Genomic DNA, 17,714 nt, shown 5'->3' with positions numbered 1-17,714 from the left:
AGTGATTATGTAATGACAATTTACGACATCCTACTAAAATGACCCTGTCAACCTAGTGAGAATGACCCCACGTGTGACTCACAATTAGAATGTTTACCTGCTCTGAGGTCATTCGTCTCCTTCAAGGAAAGCCACCAACCAAGAGGGATAACTCTGCATTGAATCTTGTAGACAATTTGCATTAAACTAAATCAATAGATGGGCTTGCAACTGCCCCAACTTATAACAGGGTATTTTCATTCGATAATATTCAGGGGTCCCTGCTATAATGGATTGAAGATGAGGGGTCACTATCAATTAAATACCCTAGAATAATCATAAATTCTATTTATTATTTTTTTTAAAAATACATATTTTAGTGTCTTCATGAATTAATGTACATATTGAGATTGTAATAAATCAAGTATGTATTTTTTTTGCGCATAATGTATTTTAAACTGAATCGAATCGGGAGGAGAGGCAGAGCTTATGCATTGTTACTTATATATCTCATTACCATTTACATGTATATATTGTATATATACATTGGAGGGATTTAAGGAATGCAGTTCCACCATTTTATATTTGAAGAGCTTTTGGACATATAATTGATCAGACATTCACTGTTTTTGTTCCTGCTGAACAGGATCTGATCCATCTTTGTATACAAATGAAGACAATTTTCATTATCTGTAAAAAAAAAAAAAATTAACACATACTCAAAAAAAAGTTTTTACCTGTGTTTGTAGGAAAACCAACCTGTTGGATAGCAGATTTAAAATTAATGACAGCGGAGTGCATGTCCGAGGTGTTTATGAGAGTTATCTCTCTTTCATCTTCACCACAGAAAGTGAACTGTCTAAGTTTTACAGGCTGTTTCAGAAATCATGCAACCATTTCATTTGCTTATAATTTAATAAAATTTTGGCAAATTTTAAAAATCTACATGTCCCCTGAAAGAGAATTATTTCACTGCTCACATATGTAAATCTAGAGCTGCTTATAGATCCCTAAATTGACACTGAAAAAAGTATTAACATTTCTACAAACTTTGCTTAAGTTCACTTTGTAAGGCATTTCTGGTAAAGTCCATTACTTGATAACAAACATCTTGAGAAGCGTTTAATTTCAGGACTGGGGTACTCATTAAATCGGAGTTCTCCTTTATCGCATTTCAATTTTAGGCTTAATTCCTGTTTGGTATCAATACTACTTGGGATAAAGTCTGATGTAAATAAAATTATCTGAAAAGACAGATACAGTGAAACCTGTCTAGCCAGACATGCACTGAGAGATAAACTTTGTTTTGAGTTAGACAGGATGTCGGAATATACTCCGAGTGAAGAACATGGAAAAAAAGGTAATTAGGAATTGATCAAAATTCTCATTAAAAAAGATGGTGCAGGTCAGATTAAACAGATGTCGCTGTCATAGAATCAGCATTTTAGGGGGGAACTTGTTTCTTCTAGAAATTTATTGAAATGGAGGGATTTCTATGAAAGCATTGCATGATGCAAGCTTCTGTATGACCATGACTGTTAACTATTTGTTCTTATTAATCAAGAGTGCAATATGGACTCAGTAGTGGGATTACCATGCAGTCAGGAACCAGGCTTGTTAGGTTGGGATCACTGCCAGAAATGACAGGGAGCCAAAGTTTTAAATGCCTGGTACACACAAAGGGTGTTCATCTGTCAGTATTTCTTACAGACGAATTCACAGTCACTAATGTGAATACACAGAGTCAAAACAATGACAGGGTTATATATAGTGGTCAGGTGTTGTTCTTAGTCTTTATTTAGAACAGAACAATTTCAGTCTGAAGTTAACCAGAAACATTTCATTATATAATAACCACAGATAAACATCTACATTGTGTTGGTTATAGGCCTAACAGATTTAACATTGAATGGTCCAATTAGTTTCAGAATTATTATTTTTTCAGAATTGTTTCTTAAAGGGTAAACAGATTCATGAAGCCAATGAAGTGTATTGACAAAAGCTAGTCCTCTCTCATTAGTAGAGAATGAGGCCATTGTAGTCAGTAAATGTGGACTGTTGACAGAGATTTGAACTAAATGGTGACTTAATTTCTCATTGAGCAAAATGTCCAGGTCAAATTGACTGGTAATTTGCATACTTGACCACTTTACATTAATGACCAGTGACTACACATTTATTGGTAGAAGGATCAACATAGATTATCATCCAGCCATTGTATAGTCTTGATAAACTCCCTGTTTCTGCAAACAATTTCATCAAATGGTTATGGCAAAGCCATATTGCTTGTATCGATTTTGCTCAAAATAGGATGTGGTTTGAATAGATTTTATTGGAGCCTAAGCTCAGATTCTTTTCTTATTTGTGTGGTTGCCATTGTAAAACATCCTGTTTTTTTGCATGCGTATTAAGTGTTCCAATGGAAATAATTTTTATTTTTGGTAAAGCAAATTTTATTATTTCTAATTAATCCAAAGCAGAATGTGGGTTTTTTTTTTTTTTGGAAGTTGTAAATACTCAAGAGTGTATCTTGACTGCATGTCTGTGGATTAGGTTATGTGTTTTTTTCTGTCTGTGGATTAGAGGTTATATATTTTTTGTATCTGTGGTTTTCTGATTGTGGATTAGCGGTTAAGTGTTTTTCTATCTGTGGCTCAGTAGTTATGTGTTTTTTCTGTTTGTGGCTCAGTGGTTATGGTTTTTTCTATTTGTGGCTCAGTAGTTATGTGTTTTTTCTGTCTGTGGCTCAGTAGTTATGTGTTTTTTCTGTCTGTGGCTCAGTGGTTATGTGTTTTTCTGTCTGTGGCTCAGTGGTTATGTGTTTTTTCTGTCTGTGGACTAGTAGTTATGTTTTTTTTTCTATCTGTGGATTAGAGGTTATGTGTTTTTCTGTCTGTGGATTAGAGGTTATGTGTTTTTCTGATTGTGGATTAGAGGTTTTGTATTTTTCTATCTGTGGATTAGAGGTTATGTGTTTTTTTCTGTCTGTGGATTAGAGGTTATGTGTTTTTTCTATCTGTGGATTAGAGGTTATGTGTTTTTTTCTGTCTGTGGATTAGAGGTTATGTGTTTTTCTATCTGTGGATTAGAGGTTATGTGTTTTTTTCTATCTGTGGATTAGAGGTTATGTGTTTTTTTTCTGTCTGTGGATTAGAGGTTATGTGTTTTTCTATCTGTGGATTAGAGGTTATGTGTTTTTCTATCTGTGGATTAGAGGTTTTGTATTTTTCTATCTGTGGATTAGAGGTTATGTGTTTTTTTCTGTCTGTGGATTAGAGGTTATGTGTTTTTTTCTATCTGTGGATTAGAGGTTATGTGTTTTTTCTATCTGTGGATTAGAGGTTATGTGTTTTTTTCTGTCTGTGGATTAGAGGTTATGTGTTTTTCTATCTGTGGATTAGAGGTTATGTGTTTTTTTCTATCTGTGGATTAGAGGTTATGTGTTTTTTTTCTGTCTGTGGATTAGAGGTTATGTGTTTTTCTATCTGTGGATTAGAGGTTATGTGTTTTTCTATCTGTGGATTAGAGGTTATGTGTTTTTTATCTGAGGATTACAGTAGTTATGTCATTAGTCAAAAGATATGTAGGTATTTTGGATGGATGATTTTTTTTTACGTTTGGGAGGGGGGGGGGATTTTCACTACAGATAAAGCACTCCAAAATTTCTATTCATGTAAAAAGTGCTGAGATTTTAAAACTACTTTTTAAAGAGAAAAATATACATCAGTATACTCAATGTTAAATTAATTAACCCTACAAGTTATATAGATATTTATTCCTTGTTTTTGTCCTGTCGCTTGACTACATTAGGTTTATCAATAACAAAACACTAGTAAATGTGTCTAGATTGTGGATGTGCCTATTTCTATATAATGAAAGTAATGCATTGTCGAATTTACTCCTGAACAAAGGGGATATCAGTTTGCAGTCATTGATGACGAGTTCAACATCCCATATTATGTCCGACAAACCAATCAAAATTAGTAATCAGTATTGTTTTTAATTAAACACAGTGATGATAAAATATCTTGAATGTTGTATCATTCTATTAAATATATTGAATTGTATTCACAAAGGGATGAAGGAGTGGCTTAATTAGCTAGATACAGATATAAATAGAAATGAGAATTTCAATTGAGAGAAATGGAGGAGAAAGAGAGCGAGATTGATCGATTGATTGAGATTGATTAAGAGAGAGAGAGAGAAACAGAGAGAGAGAATCAAACTGGTTTGTGATGCAAATTTTGATGTGGAAAAGAATTTGAAGCTCAAGCTTTCAAAACATTCAATGGCAGTAGATATTAAAAGCTCTGTACAGCTACATGTTCTAATATGCCAGGGTGAGTGAAATGGAATTTCATATTGCTTTTCTATTAATTTAATAAAATGTGTGAATAATGAAATGTGCAATAGAGGATGTTCAAATAACTAAACACATGTTATTGCTCCTTAATGAAATTTTACAGGATTTGGCAGAAATGTAATATATTGCTCCTCTACAGGTGACACATGACAAAGGTACACACACTCCTCTACAGGTGACACATGACAAAGGTACACACACTCCTCTAGAGGTGACACATGACAAAGGTACACACACTCCTCTACAGGTGACACATGACAAAGGTACACACACTCCTCTACAGGTGACACATGACAAAGGTACACCCACTCATCTACAGGTGACACATGACAAAGGTACACACAGTCTTCTACAGGTGACACATGACAAAGGTACACACAGTCCTCTACAGGTGACACAAAGATACACACACTCCTCTACAGGTGACACATGACAAATGTACACAGTCCTCTACAGGTGACACATGACAAAGGTACACACACTCTTCTACAGGTGACACATGACAAAGGTACACCCACTCCTCTACAGGTGACACATAACAAAGGTACACACTCCTCTACAGGTGACACATAACAAAGGTACACACTCCTCTACAGGTGAGACATGACAAAGGTACACACACTCCTCTACAGGTGACACATGACTACAGGTGACACATGACAAAGGTACACACACCTCTACAGGTGACACATGACAAAGGTGACACATGACAAAGGTACACACACTCCTCTACAGGTGGCACATAACAAAGGTACACACTCCTCTACAGGTAACACATGACAAAGGTACACACACTCCTCTACAGGTGACACATGACAAAGGTGACACATGACAAAGGTACACACACTCCTCTACAGGTGACACATGACAAAGGTACACACACTCCTCTACAGGTGACACATGCCAAAGGTACACACACTCCTCTACAGGTGACACATGACTAAGGTACACACACTCCTCTACAGGTGACAAAAACAAAGGTACACACCTCCTCTACAGGTGACACATGACAAAGGTACACACACTCCTCTACTGCGTAACCTGACAGTGCTGAAATCAGTGTACATGTACAGTTGAACTTCAGTATCTCAGATATTGATATCTTTCGTGCCTAATTGATATGTCAAAGCGAGTTGGAAATCCCAATAACTTGATGTACTTTAACCTCAATATCTTGATACTTTAGATATCTTGAAGTTTGTTCTTGGGGGGGGGGGGGGGGGGGGGGGGGGGGGGGGGGGGGGGCATTGAGCTCAAAATAATGAGGTTTGACTGTTCTCATCCTCAATGCGCATTTCACTGATACACCAGTCTAGGTGCTGCAATTTGAAGTACAATTTTGTAGTGCCTTTATGAACTATGAAATCATGTGAACTACTAAATCATGTGAACTATGAATCAAATGAACTATGAAATCGTGTAAACTATGAAATCATGTGAATTATGAAATTGTGTGAACTATGAAATCATATGAGGAATGAAATAATGTGAACCACTAAATTTTGTGAACTACTAAATCATATGAACTAATTAAAAAATGAACAGAGCTAAATTAAGAACACTGCTAAATCAAGTACTGTGACCACTAAATGCTTGCAATTGAATATCGTGGTAATCTAGAAAAGCTTAGCTTAACTAAATCAAATTTTCACTTAATCCCCTGATACCTCAGCTGCTAAATAGGAATATTTTTACTCTGACCAATGGAAATTGTGTTGTAGCTCTTCTATAATGAATTAATTTCTTTGCAACTTTGTTCTGTGATTATGCATTGTTTACACTTAGGTGGAGATGATAATGTCATGCCTGGCTGCCATGCTAATTTCAAATTTCTACTTTGAATCTATCTATTGTGCTAATTCTAAATACTCTGTAATTAAAACATATCTATCAAACATTTTTTTCAATTGTATGTACATTTTAAAGTTTTCCCTGAATATTGATGACCAAGCATTTTGTTAGTATGTGTGTGAGGGACATTTTTTTTATATTTGAGTGATAGAACACACATAATAGTGATGGATAGAAAGATATGAAGAAAAATGTTTTAAATATTGATCAGCTCAGAATAAATACAAAATGGAAAAAAGGCGGTTCTGTAATGAAAAGACCAAAATCTGTTGTACATGTATTTACTCAAGTGGTAATTTGACGAAATTCAATATGGTTTTTCAGTTCCCTCTTTTCAATTTTGCCCTCCTGGGTTATATTTTTGGATTTACATTGGGACAATCATTTCTGTGGTGAATGTTTAATGTTCAAGAAATTTAAAGATTGGAACCTAGGTCTTCATTCCTGCAAAATTATAGGTCGATGATCACTGAACTGCAACGCAATTCAGTACTGAAAAAAAACCTATACTGTGTATTGACAAGCGCCGATATACGGAGAGAGAAAAAAATCTCAATGCCAGGCATATAAAACATTCAACAGACCCACGCAGAACACGAACAGAGAGCGCAAATTCTCCAGTGCAAGAGAAACAAAAATTGTAATTTTTTAAACAAAATTGTTTCTTAACTGACCGGTTTATGATATTGAAGTAGATTTCATGCATTCAGCTGCAGGCAGTATATTGAAGAGGAACCACTTGTTAGCTTTTAATTTGTCAATGGGGAGTGCGGAGAAGAGCTGTGATATTTAAAGTTATTGGAAGATGATTGCGATTTTTACTCTCCAATACCAGCTGCACAAAGACCCAGAGAGCACTTAATGTTCATAACTCTGAGAGGATATACTCTGCTTGGCCTTTTTTCAGCATTGTTTTTGATCTGATTTCGATATTGATTAGCAAGTGACCTTGAATCCAGTGATTATAAATATACTATAAATAAACATGGATTAATAAGTTGCATGTTTTGCTGCATGGTCACCTTGAAACCCATGATATCCTGCAAGGAAATGTACTCTAATAAGTTGCATTCTGAGCACGTGCTTCGAATTCGTTTAATACTTGAGTGACATCATGTGCAACCTGTAATTATTGTTTCGATTGCATTTGTGAATAATGCATTGAATGGCTTATATAACTAGAATGGTGACTCTCTGTCATTTCTATAGTGGAATGCATTGAAAGCAACTTGTGTATATTCTGCATCACCAAGGAGGTACACTTCTTATTGGGCAATTTTCCTACGAGAGGACGGAAGTAAATTCTCATCTAGTACAGCAGCGCATAATTGAACAATTTTAGTGTTTACAAACTAACAGTTACATAACCCCTGAAAACTGCCGGTATAAACAGTAGGAATTTAATTACTCAGCGAGAACTGGATGCTATATTTTTCTCTTTGGAATGAATGAAATGAAAGGTATTGAAATTTTGTAAAGGAGCATACTGTCACGGAAAGCCGATGATTACCAGTTGTCATCGTGAAATTGATTTGTGACAAATTTTTCAAGTGGAGAGGATATCTTGCATTGTTCTTCATACGAAGTAGGACATGTTGTATTTACCACAAGGTGCAAAGGACCTATTAGATTAAATAGACTACACGAAGAGGTAGAAATTTATCAGCGATTGTCAATTGTTGAATAAGGAGCTGTACTCCGGCTGTACAAATTTGATAATTCTAGATCAGATGATCTTGGCCCATGTGCTGGGTAAACATGCCCTATTTTCATTGTCTAGTTTGGTCCTGTCCATAAACTTTTAAACACCAGATTTAATTAGTTGGGCATTAAAGCATTAACTTGTCCTTCCTATAATCAGTTAATTGTAGATTGGTCTGAATATAACTGTGTGTAATCTGCTGTTTAAATGTGCTGCTCTGGTAGATGAACTGGAAAACGTATACTCAACAGTGTTGAACGTGGTGATTTAAAACTAGAAAGTTTGACATTTTGTGCTGTAAATATTGAGAGAATGCATCTTCAAAAAGAATTGATCTGAAATGTAGGTCAAGACAGCCCTTTATTTAAGTGCAGTACTACATACTACGAGATCAAAGAGATATATGGGCCAGCAGAGCAGTAGTGAGTGCTGTTATAACAACACTGTCATCAGGGAATCCTGAGGATATTTTCGCCCTCACATTTTCAGGAGTATATTCCCGTTGTAAATTGAATACAATTTATTTCCTTGAGGAATCGGACAGGTACACTTGCAGATACAGGATGTATATTACATACGTGTGATATCAGTTTGGGGGGTGTGATATCAGTTTTTGGGGTGTGATATCAGTTTGGGGGGGATCAATAGATGTTTGTAGTCATTCACGGATTACAAACATGAAGAAATTTTTTGGGATTGATAACAAAACCCGACCGGGACGTCGAATGTCCCTGCAGGTTATTCCAGACAACCACGAAGTCATCCAGTTTAAGGATGATGAACTGGATGATAATGCCGTGATGAAGATGATTCACAAACAGAGGCGGAGGAGGGGTTCCATCCCTGGACCGCCCCCGAATGCCGCTCAAAAGGTAGGTACCCAATACCATCTTATGCTCTCACAGACCCCCGGGAACATCCCCTAATCTTACTCACAATTCGGGTATCCACATGCAACACCATCTCTTAGGATGCTCCCTTAACCCAGCTCACAATGTGGGTACCCAGCATCATCTATTGATGCTTTTACAGATCCCAGGGGACCACCCCCTAATCCATACTCACAAGGTCAGTTACCTCATCTCTATGCTCTCAGACCCCCTGGGACTGTCCCCTAATTCAGATCTCAATGTAGGTACCCAGCAATCATCTCTGCTCTCACAGAACCACCACCCCCACCCCACGGGACCGTCTCCTAATTAATCCTAAGTACTCACAATGTAGGAACCCGTGAGCATCCATCCAGCAATGTTAAGGCTACCCAAACTATGTTTTGTTATTAAAAATGATGATATCGATTCATTTCTGTGTATTTTTTCCGTTCAATGCATGGTACGAAAGTTTTATTTTCCATTCGGTTCATCTTTTTATATCGAGATTGATAATCAAGTAATAGTTAGTATAAAATCAGGATTGGGAACAAACACATGTAAATCAAAATGGCCGACTCGTACAATAATGCGTATGTGCAGTTGAAAGACCAATACTCTTCAAGATTGTAAAATGTTATCTGGGTATCTATTAGTTATATCTGTATCTGAGCGTGTGTTCTCCACCGCAGGAGACATAGTGAAAGCTGTCTCCAGAAATAGAAAATGTTGACATTCTTGATCATATTCTTAGAGTCCAATGTCGTTATTCCAGATGATTTTTTCTTGAAATTTGTTCTTAAAATGTCAATGGGTTAAAAAAAGAATCGATTCACATATTATTCCATTCAGTCTAGTCAATTTGTTTTCAATATCTTCTATAAGTCAATCATATTAATTTCCATTTATGATTACAAAAAATTATTATTAATTTTACTGAGTTTATGTTGTAATTTAGTTGGAATAAAATATGTGAAATAAAAATTTAGAAAACCACATCCCCACATCATCTGTTCCGCTTACCATGTTAATTGAAAATCTATCGTATCGAAAATACTCGGTAACTGAATTGAGCCTAAATTCTACAATAATCATATTGTAACGGAAACGTATCGTTTCACCCCTAATTGATAGCACTTCTGAATGTCCTGTTCTACTGAGATCGTGTCAATGACCCGACTTACTAAAGAAGAGTAAGACATATTTCATTGGGTCCTTGTGGCGTTGATGATTTGTTGATTTCAAAGTCGCTAAAGTATTGATACTGCATGCATGATTACATGTTACAAGTACACATTAAATAGTTTCTGTAATTCTAGATCTGTAAATCAGTTGAACTTTTCCATTTGATACTCAATGGAAAGCAAATATATGAAACTAATATATTCAGTGTTGGTCAAACTATGCCTTATTTCAAGGAATTTAGTGCATGTATAATTGCTTCTGCATTAGAAATTAATTACCGGTAAGATATTTGCTGAAACCATGCACTTGATTTAAGGTCTCAGAATGATGCTGATTAACACGTTACCAGTACACAAATAGTGCTTCCTTGGCCTCCAATAATACAAATGTTAAATGGCTTGAACAACTTGAGAATTTCGTTTCCTCGATGTTTGGATAATCACTTTAACATGATGCTTACTCTTCTCCAGGAATTCGGGTTCTGACTTTTATATTCTCCAAACTTTTCTTCTCTCTCTCTCTCTCTCTCTCTCTCTCTCTCTCTCTCTCTCTCTCTATATATATATATATGCATGCACTATAGCTTCCTGGGACTTCAATAGAAGATGAATGCATGGTTGTGAAGTTGTATAGAAACTAGAAACACCAGGCTATTCGATATGATTATATAGTCCCATTAAAGACATACAGTTTTCTCCTTCAGTGTAATGGTGATAGTGAAGAGTTATTGATGCTGTGACCTCTGTAAGGAAAAACAATCACCGTTTCATTCTTCTTGTGTATGCTCTCTGGTATGAAAATAAGCCAGCATTCTAAGATGTAACTAAAACTCACACTTCTGCTTTAATTTACCAAATTGCACCTTGGAGTTTCAGGATCTGAGGGATGGTACAGCTCAGTCTGATTTACTATAAGATCTGCCTCCCATTTTATAGATTGCTTTGTATTTTAATTAAATATGTCTAAATTGTCAGACAATATCTTGACCATACAAATAAATCTGATTGCATGGTGGCAAACCTTCATATGACCATACAAATAAATCTGATTCCATGGTGGCAAACCTTCATATGACCATACAAATAAATCTGATTGGTGGCATTAACCTTTATATGACCATACAAATAAATGTTATTGGTGTCATTCAAACCTTCATATAACCATACAAATAAATCTGATTGCATGGTGGCAAACCTTCATATGATCATACAAATAAATCTGATTGCATAGTGGCAAACCTTCACATGACCATACAAATAAATCTGATTGCATGGTGGCAAAACTTTTAAAGTGGAAGCCATCTTTCTCTCAGTAGCTACATAATTTGTGATCAGCTGTTTTAGACATTCAACCATTAAGTCAAGGACACATGATTTGCTACTTGGGACAAAACACCCGTCCCATAACTCCTATATATCTTATTGATATCCCTGCACACTCAGAATAAGCACCAGAAGAAGTAAATCTTGCAGTTTGCAATCAAATGTCAAGACACTCAAATTTGAAATCAAAGTCCAAAATTGTAATGCAAAAGAAAATCATTTTGTGTGGTACATAGAAATTTAGGTCTTGTACACTGCATGTACATAGAGTTTCAGGTTTTGTACATTACAATTAGAAATCTAAGTATTGTACACTGTACATAGAAATTTAAGTATTGTATACTGTACATAAAAATTTAGGTATTGCACACTATACATAGAAATTTAGGTATGGTACACTGTACATAGAAATTTCGGTATTAATTGCATTAGATAGTGTGAGAGTGCATGGTTACTATAATATCAATTTCTGAATTTTCCTCAAAAGTGGTCCATTCTTAGAAGCTTTCCAAATTCATAGCTTTTATACTATTAAATTAATTTAATGATTATTAATTTACACTTCTCTGCCCCATTCGCTTTTTGGTAACTATGCCTATCATCTAAATTTATCAACCAATCAAATGTTGTCTTTTATTAGTATCATTTGTTACTATTTCGATCTATCTAGGACACCCCCCCTATAGGGACAATTGATTGCACCCTCTAGGGGAACCCCCCTTTGTACCAATCATACTTATTAATTATCTTATTTCAAATCATAACAATTTAATCATCCAATCAACGTTCATAAATTTTCCTACTTCGACATTTCAAATTCTAGTTAAGCATCACTTTAGAAAATTTCACGAAGGGCAGAGGCCACGCAACCTTTAGCAGCAAGGCCACGCAGTCTAGGCCGTTTTTATACCATAAATTTTCCAAACATTAGGAATTATTGCAATGTGTTTATAATACTAATTTTTTTTATTTTTTTTTTTTTTATTATATATTAGTTATTATATAACTTAAACCGTAGAAGTAGATTAGGTTAACCATGATTTCGCTTTATGTTTTGCTCTATGTACATTATTTTGTCTTACGCTTTGACTTTGTTATGTATATAAATCATGGTTATTTGCCCAAACTGGTTGTTTTACTTTAACCTAGACAGTGGAGAGATAAAGGAAATTAATTAAAATTTAAAAAGAATATCCCACAGTGTTGTAGTTTTCATCAATTTAAGAAATATGAGGCTGTTGATTGATTCATTGTAAAAGATTGTGAGGTTTACATAGTTGATTGATTCACAGTATAAGATTGTGAGGTTAATTTACACGGTTGATTGATTCACCTATAAGATTGTGAGGTTTACACAGTTGTTGTGTGTTGCCCAAAATTTGGTGAAAGAAGTAGGTACAATTTCTACAGTCATCTGGCCCAAAATATTGATTTCACTTGGAGCTCAAATCCTGCCATTCAATTAAGGAATAGTTTAGCAAACCCAAAATTCACTCAGTTTGATCAGCAAAATGATTTGTGTCATATGACGAGAGCTTGAAGTTGGCATAAAAATGCCATTTTCAATGAAAATATCCACAAATTCAGGTGGTTTTCCTTTTAGAAAACATACAGCGCATGCGTCGAGCAAATTCATATTGAAGCATGTTTTTCATCTCAAAATAATACACAATATATATCATTTTCATTTTGCTCGACAAATGCGCACATCTTTTCCTGAGCAATAATTTGTATGACATTTGACAGTTTTCAGGCTTATTTTGAGAAAAAGGCGGGAAATGTCTTATTCATGATGTCATAATGCTATCCATTTAGGACTATCATTCTGATTTTGTTGACATAGTATACCTGGCATTTATTTTACTTTCTTAAAACACTGATTAAGGTTAATTCCAGACACATTTTACAGAGAGAAATTGTTTGGGCCTTTTTATGTATACAATTGTACCTTGTTCTTTGGCTGAGTTATAATTAGCTATCTATCTAAATAAAAATTGGACCTTTTTATGATATCAATTGGAAGTTAACTGCCAAATGAATTCATGCACCGTAACTAATGTTTGTACAACTATAATAGGTCTTAGTTCAGGACTATAGCACATATGATTGCTGAAAATGATGACAATTCAACATTGGAATTTGATTTGCCAATCACTGTGTGTGTGGGCTATTGATAGAACTGAAGTGGAACATTTTTTGTCTGATCTCTTCATTTGGAGGTCTCTGATTGGCTTCTTGACTTTGTGTTGTAGATGCACTGGCTGAATCATTTAAGAACAGAATTTGTTTAAGTATGATTGATTTGTAAGACACAAATGCATGCATGCTAATAGGATTTACTGGGGTCAAAGTTACCACACAAAAAGACTGATTTAATGATACTTAATGTAAGGAGGAGAAATAATGATAAAAAAACAGGAGACCAACATCTTGAGCTAAATCAACTGGAGACCAACTGACCTTCTGCGGGAGACCAACTGACCTTGAGATTTTATTTTATTTTATTTTTATCAATTTTAAACAATATTTTATTCACTGATAACTTGTGAATTGGATTGGGCAGCAGGCATAGCCTATTTCAGCCCTCTTCCTATGAACTGGAGACCCGGCACTATGAGGTAAATTAACTGGAAACCCGACACGTTGAGGTAAATTAACTGCAAACTGACTGACCTTGAGGTAAATTAACTGCAGACTGACTGACCTTGAGGTAAATTAACTGGAGACCGACTGACCTTGAGGTAAATTAACCGGAGACCCGACATCTTGAGGTAAATTAACTGGAGACCTGACAAATTGAGGTAATTTAAATGCAGACCGACTGACCTTGAGGTAAATTATCTGGAGACCTGCCCAGCACCTTGAGGTAAATTAACTGTAGACCCGGCACCTTGAGGTAAATTAATCGGACCCGACAAATTGAGGTGAATTAACTGGAGACCCGACAAATTGAGGTAAATTAACTGGAGACTGACTGACCTTGAGGTAAATTAACTGGAGACTGACTGACCTTGAGGTAAATTGACTGCAGACCGACTGACCTTGAGGTAAATTAAATGGATGACTGACTGAGTTGAAACCTGTTATATTCAGTAGAGTTCGTAAAACAAGTACAGTTAAACCTCGTTTCTCAAACTCAATCAGGGGCCGAGAAAAATCTTTGAGCTATCCCATGGTAACAGGGTTCGAGATATTGAATTCTATAAATACACAAAGAAAATGTAGTTGGGACTCACTTCGACATATCCATGGTATTTGAGATATTGATGTTCGAGTTACCAAAATTCAATGGTATAAAACTTAAATATTCAATTCATACGTACACCTGAATGCTCGGGAAGAGAGCACAGATAAGTACCTCATTAGTTAATGTAGTGATGCTCGGTTGTACAAGGGAAGTAATTCAGACTATAAAGAGATACAGAAAAGTTCAAAAGTCCTCAGATTTGGTATGACTCCAGGAAATCTGACATTGGTTTGGAAACCTTTCAAAGATGTGATTTTTTCAATTCTATTTCATGTACAAGTGTTTGTAAGAAAGAGATGATGGACCACCATCAGAGCAACTCTATCAATAAGTGATTAAAATAGTGAGGGAATCATATAGAGAAATTGGTTGTATAGATGCCTTATTCACTCCAGTGTATGGGAAGATTAATGATAGTGTGAAATTCAGATATAGAATAATTGCACATCAGAAAGAAGACAAAAATACATATTATTTAATAATTGTTTCTCTGAGATTTCATAGTAATAATGTACAGACTTAGTGAAGCAAAAAATAGAATAAATTAATAAAAGGAGAGACTTTATTGTTACTGTGGCACATATGTGTAATAAGCAATAATTCTTTCAATATGCCATTTTTTTGTTAAGATGATCCATGAAATGAAATAATATATTTCATCAAAATGTTTTGCCATCATCATATTGTATACTTAAACTGCAATCTGGCCATGAATGTAAATAAATATCCACAAAACTGTGCATTTAATGAAGACCACAAAAATTGATGCCCTTGAATATTAAGAAAACCACAGTAATTAACAAGAGAGAGAGAGAGAGGAGAAAACTGCCTCTGAGATTTGAAGGTCAATAAAAAGCTGCATGAGGTTTTAGAAAAGATTGGTCAAAATGATGGCATGACTATTGAACAGACTAGCATGGTCAGAGGTCCCTATAAAATCGATTGAACACTGTCAGTTTATGAAGATGAATTAATGGATGTAGAACCTTGTATGATGGTTCTCCTCAGCAATATTAGATAACGAAGGTAATATGTCGCTTATGAAGACCAAAAATGTCAGCAATGTATTGTATTCCCAAGTAAAATCCATTCTTCTATAAATTTCGAGAGCTCTGACGATATTGTTATAACCCTGAATTAATTTGTGTGATTATAATTATACAGATTGATAAATCTTAAGGAAAGTATTGATGTCATTCATACTAAAATTTACATTCAAAATTTGTATTTTTAGAATATTCTTTTGGGGTGCAACTTGAAAAGTGCATATTTAATTGTTTACAGTTTGATTAGAAATGTAATGCATCTTTTAAGGTCAATGTGTCAAAATTTGGTGACTATATTGCTGCGAGTTAGACCTGCTTTGACCTCATTTCTTTATAATGAGTTTATCATAGCTCCTATTCCGGGTTCTTCAGATGTTCTAAGAATAGAGAGCTCCCTAAAGGCAGCTGTCTGCATTCACTTTGAGAGCAGGATTTGAGAATTGAAATCTGTATGAAATATTGAATCGGAACAGGAGAGACTTCCCAATTCAACTGAATCGGTCTTGGATGCAATAATGTTGTCATGGTAATGAATTCTGAAGAATTTGATTATTGTAAACAAAAATGTAAATCCTGTAACCTGTGCCACGAGCCTGTCATATTATGCATGACTGAAATAATTGTGCATTAAAAGTCACCCAATCCACTCCATTGTATACACTGACAGTTCCATTGCATTCTTCATGCAGCATTGAACAAAAAGCCCAGGAAGACAAAGGTGAATACTCAGCTGTATTGAAAACTTTGCAAGTAAAATCAGTTTGTCAGTGTTGGTAAACACTGCTGAATAGAGTAGCTTATATTACTCCTATAAGCTGTGGTAAAAAGCTTTCTCTTCTTAGGTGTGTGAACAAAATCAATGGGAAACCCCTAGTAGCAAATGATTGCACATGCTGAGGAGAGAAAAGATTTTTTTTTAAAGCCACATCTTGAAATCATTAATGTTACACATATTGATTAAATACGGGTTTCTAGTGTGACGTAAGCACAGAAACCAAAGGCACAGAGTCAAGAAGCGTGGCTTTGGAATGAATGCAAGAGTTACAAAGCACAATCTGAGGTACAACACTGAGAGAAGATAAGGGGCTGATAATTAATGAATTTATTGCTTCGGGACAAGATAATTCTCTTAGTCTCTGAAACTCTTTATGTCTGGGAGTATTCAATTGATATTATAAGCTTCCTCCAGTCAAATACAATAAGTCATATGTAGCTATTTATCCATTCAACAAGCCGACTGATTCAGCCACATTTAAACAGTTACAGTTTTTTGTGTATCTGTACAATTATAACTTCCGGGTGTTTAAATGAATGTTCGTGATACACACCTGAGACATAAAAAAGCCAGCAGAGCCACTGTTTTACCAGTCAATGCATGTTTTCTGGCTCAGAGAATCCTCCCAGTGTTGGAGCCGAACCAAGTCTAGAAGTGTTTACTGTCGTGATTTGACAAGATAACTGATATGCTGAGATATTTTGTGTATGCACCATTTGATAAAAATAACTATTATTTGTTGACTTCATGAATCAATTAAGGTGTGCTAGCTGCTTTATGACTTTGTATTAATGTCCCAATGATGTTCACTTGAGTACCTGATTTTGTGTGTGGATGTGTTCACTATATACCCAAGGGTACTGACATTTTATGCGACTTGTGAACTGAAAATATTCCTTTCCCATAATGCGCAGTTGTGCACTAGAAATTGATGGCTGAATTGTGCAAACAAGAGTCGATCTAGTCAGTGAGACAGGATTTTGGAGTGACATACATGTTTGGGGGTATTGAGGTGATAAATTTACGAGGAGTGTGTGTCCTAGCTCTGAGTGGCTGTTTTAGGGGAATCTGAGAATATTGTGTCACACATATGGTCCCTCTGCACAGGTCAGAGATCAGTCTGGAATTGGTTGTTGTACTCCTCAGAAGTTAATATCGGTTTATATTATCTTATAGGCAACATTTAACGGATAGTTCATGTAGTGCAATCTGATTTATACTATATATATATATATATATATATATATATATATATATATATATACATATATACATATATATATATCTCACTATAGAATTATCAAGCACACTGTGGAGATACTAATTATCATATAATTTAAAGGTTTAGCATATTGTGGTACATGTATGTTTTGTA

At 35.2% G+C, this 17,714-nt stretch overlaps 1 protein-coding gene across 12 annotated transcripts in view; it reads left to right on the top strand.

The window, feature by feature from the left end:
* LOC125665844 (5'-AMP-activated protein kinase subunit gamma-1-like) overlaps positions 1 to 17,714 on the top strand; it is a 167,787-nt gene that overhangs the window by 69,127 nt on the left and 80,946 nt on the right. For 3 of the 12 annotated variants that reach the window (XR_008798982.1, XM_048898747.2, XM_048898743.2), the window contains exon 1: positions 6,744 to 8,767. The exons of 3 other annotated variants lie outside the window; for them this stretch is intronic. Coding sequence is in view for 2 of the 9 variants with exons in the window: in XM_048898747.2 (XP_048754704.1) it covers positions 8,573 to 8,767 (195 nt within the window). In the remaining 7 variants the exon portion in view is untranslated. Of the gene's footprint in view, positions 1 to 6,743; positions 17,447 to 17,714 lie in introns of those variants that run through there. 6 more of the 12 variants (XM_056151047.1, XM_056151051.1, XM_048898744.2 and 3 more) reach the window with 6 other exon arrangements.

The sequence above is a fragment of the Ostrea edulis genome, chromosome 10 (assembly GCF_947568905.1).
Source record: "Ostrea edulis chromosome 10, xbOstEdul1.1, whole genome shotgun sequence".
Taxonomy (NCBI): Eukaryota; Metazoa; Mollusca; class Bivalvia; order Ostreida; family Ostreidae; genus Ostrea; species Ostrea edulis.
Note: the sequence above shows the minus strand (reverse complement) of the source record. Positions and strands in the feature narration are given on the sequence as shown.